This window comes from Chelonoidis abingdonii, chromosome 5 (assembly GCF_003597395.2).
Source record: "Chelonoidis abingdonii isolate Lonesome George chromosome 5, CheloAbing_2.0, whole genome shotgun sequence".
In the NCBI taxonomy this organism is placed as follows: Eukaryota; Metazoa; Chordata; order Testudines; family Testudinidae; genus Chelonoidis; species Chelonoidis abingdonii.
In genome coordinates, this window is record NC_133773.1 from 101574482 (window position 1) to 101599304 (window position 24823).

Here is a 24823-nt window from a genome sequence, read left to right on the forward strand (position 1 = left end):
CCCCAGCCCTCACCCACCCCACATTCCTACCCTCTGCTGTAACCCGGAGCCCCTCCCACACCCAAACCCCTCATCCCCAGCCCCAGCCAGAGCCCTCACCCCCCCTCACCCATATCTTCTGCCCCAGCCCTGAGCCCCCTCCTGCATTGTAAACCCCTCCTCCCCAGCCCCACTCCACAGCCCTCACCCCATGCCCCAACCCTCTGCCCTAGCCCTGAGCCCCCCTCCTACCCCAACCCCTAATCCCCAGCCCCACCCCAGAGCCCTCACATTTTTACATTTTTTAAAAAAATATATATTGGCTTACAAGGCAGGTGTGGGGGGCGGGTCTTGGACCTGTTCTGGGCACCACCAAAATTTATACAAACCTGCCACCTCTGTCTTTAGCACATTTGGCATGTAAATATCTTGCAACACTGGCTACAACAGTGCCATGCAAATACCTGTTCTCACTTTCAGGTAACATTGTAAACAAGAAGCAGGCAGCACTATCTTCTGCAAATGTAAATAAATTTGTTTGTCTCAGCGATTGGCTGAACAAGAAGTAGGACTGATTGCACTTGAAGGCTCTAAAATTTTACATTGTTTTATTTTTGAAGGCAGGGTTGATGTTTTTTATATAATTCTACATTTGTAAGTTCACCGCCTGCGGGAGGTCCGCTGAAGCTGCAGGACCAGCGGACCCTCTGCAGGCAAGCTGCCGAAGGCAGCCTTGACGTGCTGGGGCCTGGAGCTGCCTCTGAGCTCTGTTCACTTCATGCTTCTTTTTCATCTTCGTAGCTCTCCCTAACTCTGTTTCCCCATTTTGTCCAGGGGTGGCTCCAGGCACCAGCACGGGGGGTGCTCTGCCGGTGGCCACGAGGGCAGCAGGCAGGGCTGCCTTCGGCAGCTTGCCTGTGGAGGGTCCACTGGTCCCGTGGCTTCAGTGGACTTCCCGCAGGTGTGCCGCCAAATCCGCGGGACTGGGGACCTCCTGCAGGCAAGCTGCCGCAGACAGCCTGCCTGCTGTGCTTGGGGTGGCAAAATACCTAGAGCCGCCCCTGATTTTGTCCATTTATATTGTTTGCTATCTAACATAGTTGTGAGCTCTCTAAGGCCCAGGGCTATCTTCTTTATCTTCCTATGCAGGGGCGGCTCCAGACCCCAGCACGCCAAGCGCGTGCTTGGGGCGGCATGCCGTGGGAGGTGCTCTGCTGGTCGCCGGGAGGGTGGCAGGCGGCTCCAGTGGACCTCCCGCAGGCGTACCTGCGGAGGGTCCGCTGGTCCCGCGCGACCTTGGTGGAGCTACGGGACCAGTGGACCCTCCACAGCCGCACCTGCGTGAGGTCCACCGGAGCCACGGGACCGGTGACCAGCAGAGCGCCTCCCGCAGCGTGCTACCCTGCTTGGGGCAGCGAAATGTCTAGATCCGCCCCTGTTCCTATGCAGTATGTAGCACCAAGGAAGTCTTATCCTTGAATGGGGTTCCTAGGTCTTACCACAGTACAGATAATGAGTAAAAAATTCATATTTTGCCATCTGATAATTATATATAATAAAAGGACTTTTCTGTTCCACAGTCTTAAGCTGATTATTAAACATAGATGGGCCTGTTTTTTTAAAAGAACACTGGGTTTACAAACTTTTATTTTAAAAAAACCCTGATTCATTCTGTTGATTTTTATCTTGTTTTTGTCAGAGTGTCTTGTGCCTTCTTTTGTGCTGTATCTTATAAGACCTTGGGCCATGCTATGGCTTTGGAAAAGCAGTGCACACTGGAAGTAGTGAGAGAAAGCACTGATCCCACAATAGGCCTTGTAGGATAATAAATAATAATAACAGAGTTAGCTTAAGTTTGGTTAAGAAAAAAACATATTTGTTTTATAATTTGTGGCTACTAGGGAGAAGGCCTCAATCAACAAGTAAATGAAGGCCTTAAGTATAGTAAGTAATGTTATTTGTAGTGTGAGAAGGATGTATGGTTCCAAAAGTAACTAATAAAGAGCTGCAGTAACAAGACAAAGGGAAATTGTCTTAAAAAAACAAGCCCAAATCTTGCCATTGTTCTGCTGTGCAAACAAAGGTAGGGGGAGGAGATAAGAAGGGAAGGCCTTGGACGAAGGCAAGTGGCAAGGATAAACTGCTTCAAACTGGATTTTTGCTAAAGCTACCAAGTTAGCTGAAGGGTATAAAGAAGTCCATAAATCTGAAAGTTCTTTGTCAGAGCCTGCTTGATCATGCTGGAGCACACCAGAATGAGATGGTCATTCCTATGTCTGGCCTATTTGTTAGTATACTGACCACATGCTAATAAATATTTTGTTACTGTATTGGATGAAGTAACTGCTTACTTTAGGTTGTTAGACATGTTTAGAACAACTGCATAAAGTATCATTTGACCTTTGAATTTAATAAAGGACTTTACGGGTAAATTGGTGTTTGGGTGATTTCTCATATTAATAATTCCAATAGGCTGGAAGCACAGATTTATAGATTCCAAGGCCAGAAGGGATCACTATGATAATCTAGTTTGACCTGCTGTATAACACAGGCCATAGAACTTCTCCAAAATAATTCCTAGAGCAGATCTTTTAGAAAAACATCCAATCCTGATTTTAAAATTGCCAGTGATGGAAAAGCCACCTCTTGATTAATTGTTTCAATGGTTAATTACCCTCACTGTTAAAAATTTACACCTTATTTGAAGTCTGAATTTGTCTAGAATCAACTTCCAGCAACTGGATCACTTTATACCTTTATCTGCTATGCTGAAGAGCCCATTATCAAATATCCCCAAGTAGATACTTCTAGACTGTAATCAAGTCATCCCTTAACCTTCTCTTTGTTAAGCTAAATAGACTGAGCTCCTTGAGTCTATCATTATAAGGTAGGTTTTCTAATCCTTTAATCATTCTCATGGCTCTTCTCGGAACCGTCTTCAAATTGTTAACATCCTTCTTGCATTGGGGACACTAGAACTGGACACAGTATTCCCACAGTGGTCACACCAGTGCCAAATACAGAGGTAAAATAACCTCTCTACTCTTACTTGAGTTTTCCCTGTTTATGCATCCAAGGGTTGGATTGTTCTTTTGGCCTCAGCGTCACGCTGGGAGCTAATGTTGAGCTGATTATCCAAATCTTGACTCTCTAAATCTTTTTCAGAATCAGTACTTCCAAGGATAGAGTCCCCCATCTTGTAATTATAGACTACATTCTTTGTTCCTTTAAGTATGCATTTACACATATTAAAACACATATTGTTTGCTTGAGTCCAGTTTACCTAGCGATGCAGATCACTCTGAATCAGTGACCTGTTGTCATTGTCATTATTTCCCACTCCCCACTATCTGTGTGATCTGCAAACTTTATTAGTGTTGATTTTATGTTTTCTTCCAGGTCATTATTAAAAATGTTAAATAGTATAGGGCTAAGAAGCAATTCATGTGGGATCCCAGTAGGAATAAACCGCCTCAAGGATTATTCCCCACTTACAATTATATTTTGAGACCTATCAGTTAGAACATAAGAATGGCCATATTGGGTCAGACCAAAAGTCCATCTACCCCAGTATCCTGTCTTGTGACAGTGGCCAATGCTAGGTGTCCCAGAGGTAATGAACAGAACAGGTAATCACCAAGTCATCCATCCCCTGTTACCCATTCCCAGCTTCGGGCAAACAAAGGCTAGGACACCCTCCCTGTCCATCCTGGCTAATAGCCATTGATGGACCTATCCTCCATGAACTTATCTAGTTCTTTTTTGAACCCTGTTATAGACTTGGTTGGCCTTCACAACATCCTTTGGCAAGGAGTTCCACAGGTTGACTGTGCATTGTGTGAAAAACTACTTCCTTTTGTTTGTTTTAAACCTGATGCCTATTAATTTCATTTGGTGACACCTAGTTCTTGTGTTATGAGGAGGAGTAAATAACATTTCCTTATTTACTTTCTCCACACCAGTCATGATTTTATAGACCTCTATCACATACCCCCTTAGTCGTCTCTTTTCCAAACTGAAAAGACCCAGTCTTATTAATCTCTCCTCAGATGGCAGCCATTCCATACCCCTAATCATTTTTGTTGCACTTTTTGGAACCTTTTCCAGTTCCAATATATCTTTTTTGAGATGACTACATCTGCATGCAGTATTAAAGATGTGGGCATGCCATGGATTTATATAGCGGCAATATGATATTTTCTGTTTTATTATCTATTCCTTTCTTAATGATTCCCAACATTTTATTAGCTTTTTTGATTGCAGCTGCACACTGAGTGGATGTTTTCAGAGAACTATCCACAATGACTCCAAGATCTCTTTCCTGAGTAACAGCCAATTTAGACCCCACCATTTCGTATGTATAGTTGAGATTATGTTTTCTAATGTGCATTTCTCTGCATTTATCAGCATTGAATTTCATCTGCCGTTTTGTTGCCCAGTCACCCAGTTTTGAGAGATCCTTTTGTAGCTCTTTGCAGTCTGCCTGGGATGTGACTATCTTGAGCAATTTTGTATCATCTGCAAATTTTACCACCTCGCTGTTTACCTGTTTTTCCAGATCATTTATGAATGTATTGAATAGGACTGGTCCCAGTACAAACCCCTGGGGGACACCCCTATTTACCTCTCTCCATTCTGAAAACTGACCATTTATTCCTACCTGTAGCGGGGTGATGACCTGCTCCAGCCCTGAGAGAGTTGGAACTAGCCTGGGAGAGGGCTGGCAGGCTGGGAGAACAGCCCAGGCTGAGAGGGGAAACAGACGCAGCTGTGACCATGCCCCAAACAGACTCAGCTGGCCCTATAAAGGGATTGCTGGGGTGAAGCTGTCAGACTCTTTTTCTACCTTTAGAGGGAGAAGGGCCTGGCTGCTAGGAAGTGTACCTGGGTGCCCAAGGTGGAGCAGGGCTGGGGGAAGGCAAGAGGAGCTGGGGAGCTCCAGCTTGGAACCCCCCCACCCAAGGCTGCAGGCCTAGAGTAAGGCCAACTGGGTACTGGGGTTGCAAAGGGGCAGCCAATGGGTAGGCAGAGGCAGCAGGTCCAAACTCTTTTGCCTGTGTTGAGTGGCTGATACACTGCAGTCTGCCCCAGTGAAAGGAGGCTAAGTGATGACTGGCAGTAGGCAAGACTGAGGCGAAGTGGGGATAGTGTCTGGGGGTTCCCCTGGGAGGGGGAGACCCAGAACTGGGGGGGGGGGCGGTTACTACCAGGGGGCAGCACCCCAGATAACTGGGCACCAGGTCCTGGGAGGGACATGTGGCCAGGGGCAAGGTGGATCACAGGCCTGCAGAGGGTGCTCTGGAGCTTGGACAAGCTAATTCCCTGAGATGACCAGCAGGAGGTGCCGCAGAGGTGAGTCCGCATCTCTACACTACCCTTTGTTTCCTATCTTTTAACCAGGTACCAATCCATAAGAAGACCTTCCCTCTTCTTCCATGACAGCTTGCTTTGCTTAAGAGCTTTTGGTAAGGGACCTTGTCAAAGGCTTTCTGAAAATCTAAGTACACTATATCCACTGGATCACCTTTGTCCACATGCTTGTTGACCCCCTCAAAGACTTCTAATAGATTGGTGAGGCACGATTTCCTTTTACAAAAACCATGTTGACTCTTCCCAACAAATTATATTCATCTATGTGTCTGACAATTTTGTTCTTTATATAGTTTGAACCAGTTTGCCCGGTACTGAAATCAGGCTTACCAGCCTATAATTGCTGGGATCACCTCTGGAACTCTTTTAAAAAATCGGCATCACATTAGCTATCCTCCAGTCATTTGGTACAGAAACTGATTTAAATGATATGTTACAGACTACAATTAGTAGTCCTGCAATTTTACATTTGAGTTCCTTCAGAACATCCTCAGCTGTGAAGACAGAAGCAAATAATTCATTTAGTTTCTCTGCGATGGCCTTATTATCCTTGAGTGATCCTTTAGCATCTTGATCGTCCAGTGGCCCCACTGGTCGTTTAGCAGGCTTCCTGCTTCTGACATTCTTAAAAAAAATTTTGCTATTACTTTTTGAGTTTTTGGCTAACTGTTCCTCAAATTCTTTTTTGGCCTTCCTAATTATATTTTTACATTTCATTTGCCAGAGTTTATGCTCCTTTCTATTTTCCTCACTAGAATTTAACGTCCACTTTTTAAAGGATTCTTTTTGCCTCTCACTGCTTCTTTTACTTTATTGTTTAGCCACGGTGGCACGTTTTTGGTTCTCTGACTGTGTTTTTTAATCTAGGGTATACATTTAAGTTGAGCTTCTACTATGGTGTCTAAAAATGTTTCTGTGCAGCTTGCAGGGATTTCACTTTAGTCACTGTACCTTTTAACTAACTTCCTCATTTTTGTGTAGTTCCCCTTCCTGAAATTAAATGCTACAGTGTTGGGCTGCTGTGGTGATTTCCTTGCCACAGGGATGTTAAATTTAATTATATTATGGTCACTATTACCAAGGGGTCCAGCTATCTTCACCTGTTGGACCAGATCCTGTGCTCCACTTAGGACTAAATTAAGAATTGCCTCTGCTCTTGTGGGTTCCAGAACTAGCTGCTCCAAAAAGCAGTGATTTAAGGTGTCAAGAAACTTTATCTCTGCCTCCCATCCTGAGGTGACACATACCTGGTCTGTATGGGGATAGTTGAAATCCCCCATTATTATTGAGTTTTTTATTTTAATAGCCTCTCTAATCTCCCTGAGCGTTTCACAGTCACTATAACCATTCTGGTCAGGTGGTTGGTAATTTATCCCTCCTGCTATATTCTTATTATTAGAGCATGGAATTACTATCCGTAGAGATTCTATAGTATAGTTTGGTTCATTTAAGATTTTTACTTCATTTGATTCTATGCTTTCTTTCACATATAGTGCCACTCCCTCACCAGGAGGACCTGTTCTGTCATTCTGATATATTTTGTACCCTGGTATTACTGTGTCCCATTGATTATCACCATTCCACCAAGTTTCTGTGATGCCTACTATACCAATATCCTAATTTAAAATGAGGCACTCTAGTTCACCCATCTTATTATTTAGACTTCTAGCATTGGTATATAAGCACTTTAAAAACTTGTCATTTTTTTTGGCTGTCTGATATTACATGATGTAATTGAATGGGACTTTTTTTCATTTTACTGTTTCTCATCAGATCCTACCTGTATTTTATCATCTTCCACCCTCTCCTCCTTACTAGGACATAGAGAATCTCCATTGATAGATCCTCCCCTAAAGGATATCTCTGTCTGAACCACGTGCTCCTCCATACCTGTCGGCTTTCCCCTAGCCCTTAGTTTAAAAACTGTTCTACGACCTTAATATTAAGTGCCAGCAATCTGGTTCCATTTTTATTTAGGTGGAGCCCATCCTTCCTGTATAGGCTCCCCCTTTTCCCCAAATTTCCCCAGTTTCCAATAAATCTAAACCCCTCCTCCCTACACCATTGTGGAAATAGAGCAAGAACTGACAGGGATTTCAATGCAAACAGTCACCTCTGTGAGCAAAAGTCAGGCTAGCTGTAACCCTAATAATGTGAGATTTGTAGAAGTGAGGATTGTGTGAGGCGAGTGGGAGAACTGTGTGAGAAGTTGTTGCGATCTTGTGTCGACAATGAGGAATGTAGACTAGCGTCTAAACAGAAGTGAGAAAAATAAGATATCAAGATGACCTATGTATAAAAAAAATGCAGCTGTTGCTCATTACTGTATGTAACAAAAAGTATAAATGTTTGCTGTAATTGTTTACCTGTAGAGAGACCTGCCTGGGAGGGGGAAACCCTGTGTCCTAGGGCACGCTCTCCCTCTATGCAATTGCTTGAGAAATAAAGTATCTGACTTTGCTGCACCCAACCAGAAAGTGAGAACTAAGTTTTTCTCTGACACCATCGTCTCATCCACTCGTTGAGACCCTGCAGTTCTGCCTGTCTGTCTGGCCCCTGCACCTGGAACTGGAAGCATTTCAGATAATGCTACTATGGAGGTCCTGGACTTCAATCTCTTACCTAGCAGCCTATATTTGGCCTCCAGAACCTCTCTCCTATCCTTCCCTATGTCATTGGTACCTACATGTACCACAACCACCGGCTTCTCCCCAGCATTACACATAAATCTATCTAGATGTTTTGAGAGATCTGCAACCTCTGTACCAGGCAGGCAAATCACCATACGGTTCTCAAACCCAGCTATCTATGTTTCTAATGATGAAATTTCCCATTACTATTACTTGTCTCTTCCTAATAACTGGTGTTCCCTTCCCCGAAGAGGTATCCTTAGTGTGAGAGGATACCACGACATCATCTGGAAGGAGGGTCTCAACTATGGGATTGTTTCCCTCTGCTCCAGTTGGATGTTCTCCTTCCCGGAGACTTTTATCCTCCTCAACAGCACAGAGGCTGTCAGACCGGGGATGGGACCATTCTACTGTGTCCCGTAAAGTCTCATCTGTATACCTCTCTGTATCCCTTAGCTCCTCCAGTTCAGCCACCCTGGTCTCCAAAGCCCGTACACGGTCTCTGAGGGCCAGGAGCTCCTTGCACCAAATGCACACATATGCCACCTGCCCAGAGGGCAGTTAACCAGCTTTTAATCCATTTAATGTGTTCCATGTTAATTTTATATCATTCTAGTTTAAAAAAAATATTTTTGTGTGGTATCACATCAAATGCCTTACATAAGTCTAAGCATATTACATCAACTAAACTTGTAATCTCATCAAAAAAAGATATCAGGTTAGTTTGACAGGTTTTATTTTCCATAACATTAATTATGTTACTCTCCTTTAATTCTTTATTAATTGAGTCCCATATCAGCTGCTTCATTATCTTTCCTGGGCTCAATATCAGACTGACAGCCTTATATTTACCCTGATCATTCCATTCACCCATTTAAAATAGTGGCACAACATTAGCTTTATTCCAGTCTTCTGGAACTTCCCCGGGGTTCCAAGACCTACTGAAAATCAACATTCATTGTCCATCAAGCTCCTCACCCAGCTCTTTTAAAACTCTTGGATGCAAACTCTCTCGGCCTGCTGATTTAAAAATGTGTCACTTAGTAGCTTCTCCTCAACATGGTCTTGAGATTCTAGTGGAATGGAAAGAATGTTATCATCATCATATGCTGAAACTACATCTATTTTTCCCAAATACAGAACAGAAATAGTTATTGGCCACTTTTGCCTTTTCTGCATTATTATTGATAATTCTACCATTTCCATCTAGTAATGGACTAATACCATTGTTAGGGTTATTTTTTCTCCTAATATACTTAAAAACTTCTTCATATTGTCCTTAACTCTGCTGACCAATGATTTCACTTTATATCCCTTTGCTTCCCTTATCAATTTTCTACAATTCCTAGCTTCTGATTTGCATTCATTACTATTCAATTCCCCTTTCTTCCATTTGTTATATATGATTTTTTAATTTTTATAGCTAATGTCACTTGCCCCTTTAAAGCACCAAGTGTATATATTACTTGTCTACTTTTATTCTGCATATTCTGTGAAGAACTAATCCTGGGTGAGTGTGATGAAGACTTGTGCTTTCTAAACCTTAAAAAGATGTAGACTGTGCTTTCCTGCATCTCTCTGCTAGTATGTAAAGTGGTCTGTCTGTATACCTAATTTAGGTATTTATACCATGCTTCAAGTGGTAATGCAGTATCTTTTCTGTTGCCCCATTCAGCCCCACACCCCTTTCTGAGCATGGTACTTCTGCTGTCCTTATACTCACTAGTGCCTGCTGTCAAATTGTGACTGCCTTCTGCATTCATGGAAAAAGAATGGCTTTCTGCACGTTTTTCCCACTCGTGCATCTGTGTATGGCCAAATATAATTTAGCCCTTTAGTTTTTGGAGAATATCCCATTTAACTTAGCCTGTGTACTCCTCATCCAATGATTCTCCAGGAGACAGTTGACACTTCTTGTATGTTGGTTTGCTTGACAGTTCTATGTGAAAATCCCATGGCTTTTTGTCTAGGTCAGCAATTTGCAAATAGTCTTTCAAAGCTCAGTTAAATGACTTGTGTGGTGTGTGGCACTTTAAGAATTCATTGTATTCTTTTCCCCTATTGGCCTGAGGATAAAGGCAGATAGTTGTGGTTCATAATTCTCCCCAGGAATTCATTACATTCTGTAGATGATATTGACTCTCTTGATTTCTTTCAGGACTGAAAATTGTTAACAAAAGTTTACTTACCATTGTGGAAGTAACCTAGGAACAAAAAGCTACTTCTGGCACTTTACTGAAGTGATCACTGGCAGTAATATCTAATGGCAGGTTACTAGTACTGTTCAAAATCTTTGAGTGGCTGAGCATAGGAAGGGAATGCTTGTAAGTAGGAGTGGGAAGAAATTTAAACTTGTGGTTGGGGTCCATTCAAGTGTCATCATTCTCCTGCCTATACTTTGTGCCAGAGGCATGACAAAAAAGCTAAAATATGTGTTGTGCTTTTGCATCCAATTTACTTCCCTGATTCCACATGGGAAAAAATAGGTTGGATTGTGGTCTGTAGTCCTTTGAGCAATTATTTCAGCCTCTGTCACAGAAGAGTCTGCTGGGGTAGCACTTATACAGCTTCCTGTAAAATGAATTTTGGTCCAAGGAGAAATTGCTCACTTACATGGGGCATGACTTTTTTCTCCATGGGAAGGCCGCTGATCATGTATTCCTGTAGTGGCACTTACCCACAAGTTCTGAGAAAGGAGAAACATATTGGTCAGCAGACTCACCCACTTTCTGTGTACACTGAGGAAGTCTGTATATATTACTGCATTGAAAGTGGTAACTACTCAAGCATGTCAGTTATCAGAAAGAGGAAGTTTATAAATATACACAGGCCTTCAGTAGCCAAACAGCATTATCAGCAGACTTGATTCCTGGTGTCTCAAAGGTCATCTTCATCAGTAGCAATAATATAGTTTACAAACAAACAGAACCAGTGCATAAAGGCATTGAAGACTCACAATTGGAAAATATGCATAAGGAGGAGGCTGCCATTCTGGTAATTAAAATATTATGCAGTGCAAGCCAGATTGTCTAAACTACAGCTGACTAAAGCTCTTGGTTTACCCTCCGGTTGCACTATGTGAAACTCAGCTCTTGCTTAGCGTCAGTGCTATAGAACTCCCAAATGATGCAGAGATGAAGCTCGACTGCACAGCAGCAGAATCTGGGGACCCTATAAGAGTTTAGGCATTCTTCAGGGAGGAAATGTCAAGATATTAGTAAAATGGGTGTTTTATTAATACTTTTTATGTGGAGAGAAAAAACAGGCTGCATTTTCTTCATCCTCAGGTAAACTTTGAATAGAAGTTTTCCTGTAACACTCATCTGTATAAAATAATAAGCCAAGAGGAAGTGGTGGTGGTGGTTCAATACATGGCACTTTCCCTTCAGAAGTTAATGCTCTAGCACTGTGATTCTTGTGTAGACATTTAGCTCTGTGCAAGTTGGTGTAAAATTGTATTACATCAGAGTTCTCCACTGGCTTACATTCATGATGGCATTTTACACACACTTTTCACACCTTACATAGGGGTCTAAATGATGGCAATCAGCAAGGCTATGGAGAAGTAAGCAAACACTCGCTTGCCTGAGACATACAACCCAATGCCCTAGCAACTTGCAATCACTAACAAATTGTATGGGCCTCTTTCAAAGTGTTTGGATGAGTCCCACTGCTAATGGTCAAGTTCCAACTTGCTTAATGTTCTGCGAACTGTGGCAAGGCACCTCCTTCTCTTCCTGGGCTGCAACATTTCTCCCTTTGGCAGTGTGGGAGCCTGGAGTAAGTCAGTTCTGCTCCGGAGGTTTTATATTCTTCACTCTGGTTAATTTTTCAATATTCAGAGTATTCAATATTCAGGGAAGGCCTGAGTAGTTCTCCTAAGTGAAACAAAAACCCCATATTCACAACACAAAAGAAATACCTTTCCCTGCCCCCTCTATGGGGTGTTCCCTCACTACGCTGTTTCTGTATCGGAGGGGTAGCCGTGTTAGTCTGGATCTGTAAAAGCAGCAGAGAATCCTGTGGCACCTTATAGACTAACAGACATTTTGGAGCATGAGCTTTCATGGGTGAATACCCACTTCGTCAGATGCATGTCAGATGCATGCTGTTTCTGGTTGCCAGTCCTTCTGCAAACAGCAGTTAACTTGACTGTTTTCCCTATAGGGAGAAGGGCAGCCTTCCACCCAGAAGAAACCTTGTCTCTGTGCTTCCTGTAATTGAGCTGCAGCTTGTTTCTCATGCCTCCCTCTTCTCTTGCACCAGAATAGGTTTTTTTTTAAGACCGCAGGCAACCCATAATTGGACTCAGGTGTCTATAGTTAACCTGAGGTAGCCTCTTTTAAGTCCATAGGGAAAAAGGCCTTCACCGTTCTGCAGCTGATATATCTGTCGTCCACCACTCTCTTACATTCATCAGGCTGACTTGGCATGCTACATTATCTTCCCCTCTGCAGTTTCAAATGGAAAAGTTATTCTTCACTCCTACAAACTTGAGTAGCACTGCTGGTTCTGAATGGCTTCTATCTTCCAACCCAGAAGTGTCTGCATTTCACTGGTGGGTGAGTAATCATGGTATGTAGATGACTTTAGGCTGATTCCTGAGGAAAGGCAATATATATAAATGGAGGTGCTTATTATTAATAATAAATACAGATTTATTTAATAATGCATCAGCTGCAAACAAGCAGCAAAATAAAGATCACAGACAGAACTAAGATATTTGCATGAATAGAGACCTGGTCACTGTGGAAAGTATGGAGTTTAGTCAGAATGCGTAGGATACATAAAGTGAAAAACTTATACTTTTTGTATTTTTAATGAAATGATTAAATCAGTTCAGATAAAGCTTTGCTCAGATAATTAATAGAAATAGCATCATGCAGTTTCTGTGAATGAAGAGTACAATGTTCAGAATAGGACTTTCTTTAAGGGATACTAATTAATTCCCCTTAACATTTGGTTACTATGGGCTTGTTTACACCTACAGCGCTGCAGCTGGGCTGCTGTAGCACTTTGTGACTACAGATCCTGACCAGAAGGAGATTTCCCGGTCAACCAAGATCTCTTCAGCATGCCCAATCCCAAAGCACAGACCCAGGCACTGGAGTTGCCCTCTAAAACCGAGGTGGAGAGCCACTCTGAAACTGCTGCAGAGGAAGCTCTACTAGTAAATATTTGGTGCTGTGTTATAATACAAATGTATAGGGTGATTTAAACTACTGCCTTTTGGGGCAGATGAGAAGTATAAGCCTCTTTCCACGTGCTCATATCACCCTCCTGTTCCCCTCAGCATGTTCAAAATGACATCTGTGCCAGAGACTTTAAAGGCTTAGTTCCCTGAGGTATCAAATCCCCCAACTATCAGCCAAACATGCTGCACTACTTTTCCATTCTGCTTGATTCTTCCTTTCCCTCCCAGTCAACTGCTCTTCCTTCCCCTGCCCACTCAAGATGGTGGCACTGTGGGAGTTAAAAATCAAACATATTGCATGGTAGATGTGTTCATTGTAAAGGCAAGGACAGAAAGCAATAGAAAAAGTACTTTGGCTCCCAGTTTAATCAGCGCCCTGAGCTTTTAGCTGCCTTTAAATTTTATGAGATATATTGCCACAATTAGGCTACAAAGACATTTCAAAATGCACAGAGATTATAAGAGAGACAAGGTGGGTGAGGTAATATAGTTTATTAGATCAACTTTTGTTGCTGAGAGAGACAAATTTTTTGAGCTACATAGAGCTCTTCTTCAGGTCTGGGAAAGGTACTCAGTGTCAGCTAAATACAAGGTTGAACAGATAGTTTAACATAAATTGTTAGCACATATTCTAAGGCAGTGGTTCTCAACGAGGGGTCTGGAGGCAATCAGGTTTCAGGGGGTCTGCCAGGCAGGGCTGGCATTAGATTTAATAGGGCCCAGGGCAAAAAGCTGAAGTCCCACTGCATGGGACTGAAGCTCAGGGCCCTGCCACCTGGGGCTGAAACTGAAGCCTCAGCAAGTTAGCTTTTCAGGGCCCCCTGTGATGTGAGGTCGTGAGCAATTGACCTCCCCCTAATGCTGTCCCTGGCTTTTATATGCAGGACAACAGTTGTGGCACAGTTGGGCAGTGGAGTTTTTCAGAAGGAAAAAGGTTGAGAATCCCTGATCTAAGGGACCATTCAAGGGTGAAGTGATCCATTAAACACCCCTATAGACATAAGACAAAAATACCCTATCAGCTGTGGGTGAACACTTTTCACAAAGTGATCACTCTCTATATCTGACCTATCAGTCCTCATCCTCAAAGGAAACCTGCACAACGCTGTCAAAGATGAACCTGGAAGCTTAAATTCATAACTTTACCAGACACTAAAAATCATGGACTGAACAAAGACACTGGATTTATGGCTTATTGCTGTGATGTGTTGGACCCCCCTGACTGGGATGCCACCTGATGTACTGGGATTTCACTGAGCCTCTCCTGCTCCACCAGCCAGGGTTCCCTCTCGCTGCTTTGCTGAATGAGGCTTTCTGGCCTCTTGCAGCACACACACACAGGTAGGCCACACCCCGCTGCAGCCACAGACTGAAGTCAGCTCTGTGTGAGAGGACTCCTCCCAACACTCATGTGCACACCCCTTTTGGGAGATAAACCCAGAAGAATACTGTCTTGCAATGTATGGAAAAATCTGCACAGCGCAAACTCATAAAAAACTGCCCTCTTCCTTAATGTGAAGAGAGATATGCATGACTTCTCCCCCCGCCACACCCCATTATGAATTGCACAAACTGGGTTATATTATAAATAAGAAATAAGTTTATTAACTACAAAAGGTGAATTTTAAGTGAGCATAAGAGATAGCAAGAACCAAGCAGATTACTAAGCAAATGAAACAAAACATGCAAACTAAGCTTGACACACTAGAAAGGTAGGATACAAATTAGCAAATTCTCACCCTGAGTGATAAACAGGCTGGCCGATTCTTAAGGCACAAGTTGCCTTGGCTTTCCCAGGTTTTCATACACAGGCTAAAGATCTTAGCCTGGGAACATCACTTCTCACGGTTCAGTCTTTGTTCCTCAGTTGTTTTCAAGTGTCTTGTTGTAGGGAGAGTGAGTTTCCCTAATGTTGTCATTGTTCATCTTTTTATTATCTTCCCCTCAGTTTCTGGAAAGCTTTTTTGCTGTGATCTGGGTCAAATAGTTCTCATTGTATAGAGCTATCTGACCTGGGTCAAACAGTTCCCATTGAACCTTTCCATGAACCCATTGGCATGGGGGTGATAGGGGGCAGTCTTAAGTAGTTTCATGCCACACACCTTCCATAGCTCATTGAACAACTGCGACATAAAGTTTGCCCCCCGATCAGACAAAATCTCCTTAGAGAAGCCCACTCTGCTGAATATAGTGAGCAGTGCTCTTGTCACTGTCTCAGCTTCTATATTAGACAGAGCGGCCACCTCAGGGTATCTAGTGGCACCACTAAGATATACTTGTTCCCGCTCCCAGCAGGGCATGTCATTGGACCCACAATGTCCATTGCCACCCTCAGGAATGCCCCCTGTATGACAAGTAAGGGACGCAGCAGAGCCCTCTGGGGTCCTACAGGTTTTTTCCTCTCCTGACACACTAACACAAGACCTACAATAATGTTTCACATCATTCTATATTCCTGGCCAGTAGAATTTCCTCCTTAGCCTATCATAAGTCCTTTGTACCCCCAAGTGACATGCAAAGAGACCCTTAAGGGGTCCAACCTGTCACAATTACAACAATAGGTAACCTACTAACCACCCCTTTATGTCCTATGACTTGCAGGTGTGTTAACAGGCCACTTCACCTTAAATAGTCCCATAGAATACATGCTAACTACTTATGCTAAACTAGCTGTTTGACCTTGTATTTAGCTGTGACACTGAATACCTTTCCCAGACCTCAGGAAGAGCTCTGGTGTAGTGCGGCTCTCCAAAATCGCAACGCCCTCTTCTTCCTTGACCTCCAGCTACCAGCCAGCCCTCCTGACCTCACTCCGATAACTGGACCGAGCCAAGTACAATAAGTCCCTGGAGAAGCGCTGGGCTGAGGCAGAGCATCTGGCAATCCATGCCTGCCTCAATCTTCCAAGACTTCCCTGTTGGTGTGTTGTTTGGGATAGGACCCATTCTCTTCTGGTGGTACGTCATCAAAACTGACAGGGATCATAAAGAGAAACTTATCTGGGAAGGGAAGTATGAGTGACCATTCAGTCTCAGCTCCTAAGTCCCAGGGAACTGGATGTTGCAGTGCTGATGTTGAGCTATTCATAGAAAGTGCTGTATATTTTATCAAAATACATTTTACATTATTATAGTCATACTATTGTAAAAATAAACAAACAAAAAAACAACAAGAGAAGTTGGTCCAATCAAAGATTTTACCTCACTGACCGTGTTGCTCTAATATCCTGTTACTGACATAGCTACAACAGCACTACATACAGAGATTATAAAGCTTTCATGGCTAATTTTGATCAGGCCTTCAGTTTTATTAATCCCTTGGGTTCAAGCCAATTACTGCAAAAGTCTATTAATCAGGTAAATTTATTGAACTTGTGCTGATATGCAGATGTTATAAAAGAGAATTTAAGTAAAAGAAAATGCTGTATTTTGACATGCACATTGCAAGGCAATGCAGCGTTCTCAGGGTCAGCCATACATTTATTTTTTCCCTTCTATTCCTGCATCAGCTGGTGGAATACCATGCTGGTAAATAGCAGTGCTGCCATGTCTTCCCAGTTTGCCTTTTTGAACAAAACCCTTCTCTGCATCTCAGGGATGTGTCTCAGGATAACGTTCTCCAACATAAGAACAGTCTGCTGAGGTGTGCATGCATTTACTAACCTTCCCCCTGCTACCGCCTCACCCTACCCTGAGCCCCCCAGCAACCCTACAGCCTACCACCCACCTAGCTTTACAGGGGTCCTAAAGAAAGGAAAAGTAAGGTGGAAAATGTCTTACTATCTCCAAGTGCACCCCAGAATGGGAAGAACAGATGGCAACAACATTCCAAAACTGAAGAAAAAAGGATAACTTTTTATAATTGTAGGCCTGGAGATTAGTATTGGGACAATAACTTCTTGTGCAGGGTCTCTGCTCCCCTGTAGCTGAAATGTCATGACCTTCACAGCTAGGGGCCTTATCAGCTGCTGAATACTTGAAAAATCTCCGAAGGAAGCTCAAGAGGATGAGGAAGGAGATGTTGTCTGGAGTAATAAGGTGCAGAAGATCAAGCAATAAAAACCTCGCAACACTGAGTCTCAGAGCCCAGGGCAATTGACTCAGGCTCATGGGACTTGGGCTGTGGAGCTAAAAATGCAGCGTAGACTTTTGAGCTCAGGTTGGAGCTCAGCCTCTGATCCCCACCCCCTCAAGGGGTTTCAGGTCTCAGGCTCCAGCCCAAGTCTGAATGTCTTCACTGGAGTTTTTAGCCCCACAGCCCAAGCTCCTTGAGCCCAAAACAGCAGACACAGGCTAGTCGCAGCTGTGCCACAGGTCTTTTTTTTTTATACTGCCAGAATCTTTCGATGGAGCACCTGGACACAAGAAGGGGAGCATTTGGAGAATGATGAAAAGACATACAAGAAAGTCTGCAGGACATGATGCAGAAGCAAACAGCTCTGCTGGAGAACACTGTGACACTATGTTCAAACCAGCAGGCCAGCTTAGCCATGGCCTGCAACCTGGGGAGAGCACACGATATTGGGAACCCTCTTTCAATTCCCCATGTCAGGCCCTTCCCATGTCACTCCACCCCACAGGACAAGGGGAACAGTTTTGATCCCCCTACCCCACACATTTTTGTGAGCCCATCAACACAAACATGAGCACTTAGCACTTGAGGCATGGTCTGAGACAAGCATCATAGTGTTCTCCAGAGGTTTTAAGTTTGTGCTTGTCATGTTGGAGGAGGAGCGTGGAAGAAGTGCCAGGGAGCCCTTCTGTGTACATATGGCTAGAAGGCCAGTCACAGTTGTAGCACCACTGTAAACAGTTCTCTTAATAAAGAGCTTCTCATGTTCTTACGTGAAACAGCACTCAACATCTTGCATATTGAGCCCTGAAAAAGGCTTCAGTACAATGTGAAGTTGACAGTGAAGGTTTTGCTTCCTATTTTTTGTACATATGACTGAGGAGAGATGTGGTAAATCTTGACATCATCTGTGCTACTATCAGAAACATCCATTGTTAGACCATCAAACTTGTCTCAGTATTATTTTAAGCAGTTTGACTTTGGTAAATACTCTATATAGCAGGCAGCTTTACTTCCAGATAAGCCATACGGTCATGTAAGCATGCCATATGTTAAGATGAGTGTGTAGACAATTGTTTCCTTGTACTGAACTGTAGTATCAGTATCTTAATAAAATGCAGTGAGATTCTGTTGGTCTGCAGAGGACCAACATGAAAACTTGATATCACTTAAGTCCTGCCTTGAAGGGGTTAAGTGGGACTTAAGTGTTGCATAAGCCTTTTGCTAGCCCTTTGCTCAGGAGTACATTTCACTTGCTATTGACTTTGTAGACTGTGTTCTGTATATATCCTTCATATTTTGGTGTGTGCATGAAGATGCTTTGAACTGGGAGACAAATGCCTTTAGAGAAAGGAGATAAAGAGTATTTAATGGCAAAATGGACAATAGTGGCTCATACTGTCTCTATTCACCCCACCACCAGACTCCAGGGGGCTGGTGTTGTTTCCTCTAATGTTGACTAGAATTATTTGAATTTTGAAATTTCAGTAAAAATTTTCATCTGAATGTTGAATTTCAACAAAAAAGGGACAAAACTGTAGCAAATATCTTGGCAAATTTCCCCATTTCCCAACCAGCATAAAAGGGAACTAGGAGTATCACTACTGCTGCCTCTTCATGTTAGCATTCTCTGGTAAGCTGAGCTGCTTCAGTGTTTGACGTTAGCACCAAATAGTGTTATGCGCATGCGGAGCCTGTCTCAGATAACACTTCACCATAGTTCATACCACAGCAGCATGGTAAATTTAAACACAAGGGACAACAGTGCACAGCTTGGGTCCCTCCACATTCTCACTTACTACGTCGCCTGACTTCATTTTCCCACAGCAGTGGGATCACCTTCTTCATATAGCTCTGTGTTTTACTGGCATTTGGGGTCCTCTGCCAGCCATGACTCAGAGCTGCAGATGAATGGGGTCTGCCACTGTTTGGAGGGGGTGTGGGAGTCTCCCTGCCCTGGTGCTTCCTGGGAAATTTCAGTATAACCCTATAGATCAGTCTGAGCTTGATATAAAACCAACTTCTGCCCTCAGATGCACTCATACAGCTCCTGTGGGGCAGAAGCTGACCCATATTATTATAAAACATTGCTTTCCTCAGCAGTTACATTTCCACTTCATCCTGTTACTCTTCTGTTGTTGCCTTTATTAGCTTTATTTTACATGTATTTTTGCTTTCCTTGTCTCAAAGAAAAAAGGGAACTGAGAGATGAGGGGAAGAGATTTTTTATTAGTCTAATCAAATTAGCCTGGGTCTAATTAGGATTATATCATAGAATACGTAAAAGTTGATTCTTGATGGTTATTTAAACAAAAATTACTTTAAGAGTGAGCTGAAAAGCATTTTACCTGCCTAGAACCAAAGTGCAGGGTTTTATATTTCTTCTGCAACAGTTGATGAGTCACTAACACTTAAAGTCAGGTGTTCATTGCATTAATTACTTGCCTTGGGGTATGTCTATCATCATCACAGGAGGGGATTGCAGCTCAAGTGAATGCACCAGAGCTAGTGCAAGTACTGGAGCAGGGAAGCTGTGGCAAGCTTCAGCATGGGTTAGCCCTGTGAATAATTACCCAGGGTTCTGAGTGGGCTTTTGCAGCCCATACTGAAGAGTGCACTGTGCATCTTCATTGCTCCAGGACCTGAGCTAGCTAGATTGAAGCTAGCTCGGGTATGTTTACTTGAGCTGCAAGCACACCCTGTGAGTGTAATATGGACATACACTTAGATGATAGTAATGCCACCAACATTCTTGGCCTGTTGTTGGGCAAACACCCCTTCAAGACTCTTCATAATGCTGAAAAGTTTGGCCATAAGATTACATTGGGCCAGTTTCTGTCGCCACAATATCTGTCCCCATGGAGATTTTAACCCATAGATCCTACCTTATGCTGTTTTCCTCCTTGGCCTTTCTTAGAGCTTCTTGGTCTGTCCTGCTGCCACTGCAAGGCAATGCAGGGCTGAAACTAGCAGACGTGGGGGCCTTTGCAGTGCAATGAGGTTAGTGCTAGCTTTGTGTGGAATACTGGATCATACAGATATATTGACTACATTATGGTCACACTGTAATCATATTGTAGTTGCTGTACTTAGGAGGAGGGACAATTCTTCCCCAAGCTCACTAGTGCACAGTGGGAATGAACACTCAGCGCCATCTCTGTGGTGTAGCCTGCTCTCCATCGCACAACTGGCTGGCTCCTTCAGCTGGTGTGGGGGGAGTGTAGGGCCATGATTACACTAACTTTCCTGCCTCTAAACCAGGAGGAGAAACTACTGTGCTCCTCTGAGTGTAAGGACTGTGCTTAGCTGACCTTTGGGCAGGGCTGCAAGGCTTGTGGCAGCTTTGTCACCTATTGTGTCAGGACCAGGCCAATCTAGAACATCCTATGGAAGACTTTAGATCTGCAGATTCTGGGTCACAGTAAGATATTCTTATTTACATGAGATTTTTCCTTTAATGCCTAAATACATCAATACTGTTTCAGTTTGTTTCATTTTAAAGGTTGCTGAGAAGTTTGTATTGCTAATACCTTTGCAGTTTCTACCTGTATTTTTTCTTTAAAAAGGCATCAGTGTTTGTATTCATCCTACTGAAAAATACTAAATATTTAACAAAATAAAAGCACAAGTCTCTTTGTGCTGCTTTACCTTTATACTTAACAAAGAAATTGTCCTTGAGAAATTACCCGAAATAAATAATATGAATTTGATACTAATTTAGAAAAATAATGTGCAGGATATCATTTTTATTATATAAACTATGTGGTGAAATTATGCTCTACCACATAACCTCATCTCACTAAACATACAAGAATATATTCATGCCATTTCTTTTTATAGAGTTGCAGTCAGCGCTGAGAAATGTTAGACAGAAAACACAATTATCAACATCTTCAAAGAGCCAGCATAATACTAGAGGAAACCATGGGATTCCCAGCAAATATCTTTCTTTTTGCTTGTATCTTTACATTCACTCTGTGGAATAATATCCAGCTGTCTATGGAAAATGAATTTACTGCACACTATTCAAGCAGCTTTCTGGCTTGTGTTCCAAAAAGCCAGTCAAGACATACAACAGTGTTGGATTTATCTCAGAAAAATATCTCTGAACTTCATATCTCAGACTTCAGTTCTCTGCCTGAACTGCAAGTATTAAATCTGTCTCATAATCTAATCAGAGAGCTTTTCTTCAGTGTTTTCAAATTCAATGAGAAATTAGAATGCTTAGATTTATCTCATAACAACTTGTGGAATATGTGCTGTCAGACTCTTGCTGGTCTTAAACATTTAGATCTTTCCTTCAATAAGTTTAAAACTTTGCCCATCTGTCAGGAATTTGGCAACATGTTGAACCTGGAATACCTGGGATTGAATGCCACAATGATACGAAAGTCAGACTTCAGAGGTATTATACATTTGCAACTGCACACTGTCTTCCTAACCTTAGAAGACCTTTCTCACTATGAATCCAAGAGTCTGATCGTATTAAACACAAAGAATCTTCACATTGTTTTTCCAATAAACAAAAACTTTGCTTTTCCCCTTTTGTATGATGGAATGAACACTTCAGAGAAGTTAGTATTGTCAAATATTATATATAACTCTACAGATTTCCCTTTCCCTCCTTTTGACCCTTTGAAATTCAAGACACTCAATCTGAGGTTCAACAATTTGGATTTGTCCTGGAGTATCCTTGTGCAAATTTTCATGATTGTTTGGTCTACACCTGTAGAATATTTCACTGTGAAAAAATTGACCTTTAGGGGATCTGTTCAGAGTACAACCAATACTGACTTTTCACTCTTAAGCTATTGGGCACAATCTGTCTATTCAGGTAGTTCAATGAAAGCACTTATACTGGATCATATTCGTACTAAGGTTTTTTCTTTCCGTCAAGATATTCTGTACAAAACATTTTCAGATATGAACATTGAAAATTTGACAATATCTGATGCGTATATGCCACACATTCTTTGCCATTCTTCCACTAGCCTGTTTCAATATTTAGATTTTTCATACAATGCCCTGACAGAGGAGGTATTTAAGAACTGTGACACTCTGACTCATTTGAAAATGCTTATCTTACAGAGAAATCAATTAGAGAATCTTTCCAAGGAGAGCTCCATGATGAGTAAAATGAAATCATTGAAACACTTGGACATAAGTAGGAATTTTCTGTATTATGATGAGAATGAGAACCACTGCCACTGGGTTGGAACTCTGGCTAAACTGAATTTGTCCTCAAACAAATTGACAATCAATGTCCAAATACTTGATCTGCAAAATAACCAAATCAGAACGGTCCCCAAAGACATTACTGAACTGAAAGCTTTGAAAGAGCTAAATATTGCATTTAACAGGTTAACTGAGCTGCCTGGATGTAGTCATTTTAGGGGTCTGGAATTTACTGAATATAAAAGAGAATTCAATTCTCATTCCATCATCTGACTTCTTCCATAGCTGTCAAAATATCAGAGAACTCAGAGGAGGACACAATCCATTCCAATGTTCTCGTGAATTACGAGCTTTTGTTAATTTTGAAAAAAAAATCACATGGAAGGTTGGTTGGCTGGCCAGAATCTTATGTGCGTGAATATCCAGATGGCTTAAAGGGAACCCAGCTAAAGGACTTTCAGTTGTCTGAACTATCTTGCAATACAACTCTCTTGCTTGTTATAGCTCCTGTTGTTACAGTGGTGGTAGTGGCTGTGACATCCTTTCTGTGTATCTATTTTGACATAATGTGGTTTTTGAAGATGATGTGGCAGTGGACACAAACAAAACATAGGGTTCGGAAGAGTCACCTTGAAGATCTGCAAAGCATTTAACAGTTTCATGTTTTTATTTCATACAGCGAACGGGATTCCCTCTGAGTGAAGAATCATCTGATCCCAAACCTGGAGAAGGAAGATGGGTCTGTACAGATCAGTCTGCATGAGAGGAACTTCATTCCTGGCAAAAGCATAGTTGAGAACATTATAAACTGCATTGAGAAAAGCTACAAATCAATCTTTGTTTTGTCTCCCAATTTTGTCCAGAGTGAATGGTGCCACTATGAGCTTTACTTTGCCCATCACAAATTATTTAGTGAAAGTTCCAATAGCTTAATCCTCATTTTACTGGAACCAGTCCCGCTGTATCTCATTCCTGCCAGATATCACAAGCTGAAAGCTCTCATGGCAAAGAGAACATACTTGGAGTGGCCAAAGGAGAAAAGCAAACATGGCCTTTTCTGGGCTAACCTTAACACTAACCTGCCAGTGTCCACTGAAATGATTGTGGTGTAGACCACAAGATAATTTACCAATTCTTGGATTTTATCTGTGTTAATTTTGCTTATAATACAACTAGATGTGTAAGAAACTCAATTGTTTTACTATGGAATTACACAGTGTTAACCAAATCACCATCTTGCTCATAGTATTCATGATTGTGTACCCAAAAATACATGTAATAAATGTAGAAATTATTTTCACTTCTATTAGTGAAATCATTGTGTAAAAAGTGTTCTTATATAGTTTGCCTATTATAAAAGGGCAGAAAAGGAAAATATTCATAATAATTCTACTGTTTTAATTATTTTATGCTCAGATGTTCAGGGTGAATTTTTTTCTGGAGCTGTGTTCCCTTTAATACTCGTGATAATTGAAAATAATGGAAATGATGGGTGGGTTGGATGTAATGAAGTTCTGTAGCATTATGCTTTTTAAGGCTGAAATATGTCCACAAATAATTTTGTGCCTGATGTTTTGAAGTTATGGTCTTATAAAATTTCTTGCTTGTATTAAGTAAAAGAAAGTTCTTTCTTAGGACTATCATTGGATTTTCAGTTATGTAGTACAGCTTAGCTGTACTAAGTAGTAAGAACATAATATAATGGCCATAGGGAGTCAGACCAATGGTCCATCTAGCCCAGTATCCTGTCTTCTGACAGTGGCCAGTACCAGATGCTTCAGAAGGAATGAACAGAATAGGGCAATTATTGAGTGATCCATTCTATGGCTGCTTCTGACAGTTTAGGGACACTAGAAGCTTGGGGTTTCATCCCTGACCATCTTGGTTAATAGCCATTAATGGACTCATCCTCCATGAACTTACCCTAATTCTTTTTTGAACCCAGTTATACTTTTGGCCCTCACAATCTCTCAAGGCAACAAGTTCCACAGGTTGACTGGGAGGTGTGTGAAAAAGTATTTCCTTGTGTTTGTTTTATTATTATTTTCATTGGATGAGCCCTGGTTCTTGTGTTATGTGAAGGGGTAAAGAACACTTCCCTATTCATTTTCGCCACACCATTCATGATTTTATAGTCCTCTATCATACCTCCCCTTAGCTGACTCTTTTCTAAGATGAACAGCATGATGTATTCACAGACTAGTTGCATTCAATGGAACTATTCATGTGCTAAATACTAAGCACATACTGAAGAGACTGAGTCAAAGCCAATTTATGTCAATCAGAGCCTTTCCCCCATCCATTAAGAAGCTTTCCTATGTAAGGCCTACAGGATTTGGCCCTATATTCCTCTTTTAATACTTCTTGCTTTGCTGCACTTAAGCATCCCGGTTGGCCTAGATCT

General features: G+C 42.1%; 1 protein-coding gene across 1 annotated transcript; it reads left to right on the forward strand.

Moving 5' to 3' along the window:
• The first annotated feature begins 12502 nt into the window (after positions 1–12502).
• LOC116821850 (toll-like receptor 1) lies at positions 12503–23791 on the forward strand. Its single transcript, XM_032775313.2, is given in 5 exon segments — positions 12503–12541; positions 12970–13149; positions 21085–22644; positions 22646–22779; positions 22781–23791. Coding segments are annotated over 3 exon segments (2424 nt in total). The 5' UTR covers positions 12503–12541; positions 12970–13149; positions 21085–21105; the 3' UTR covers positions 23532–23791.
• The last annotated feature ends 1032 nt before the right edge of the window (positions 23792–24823 follow it).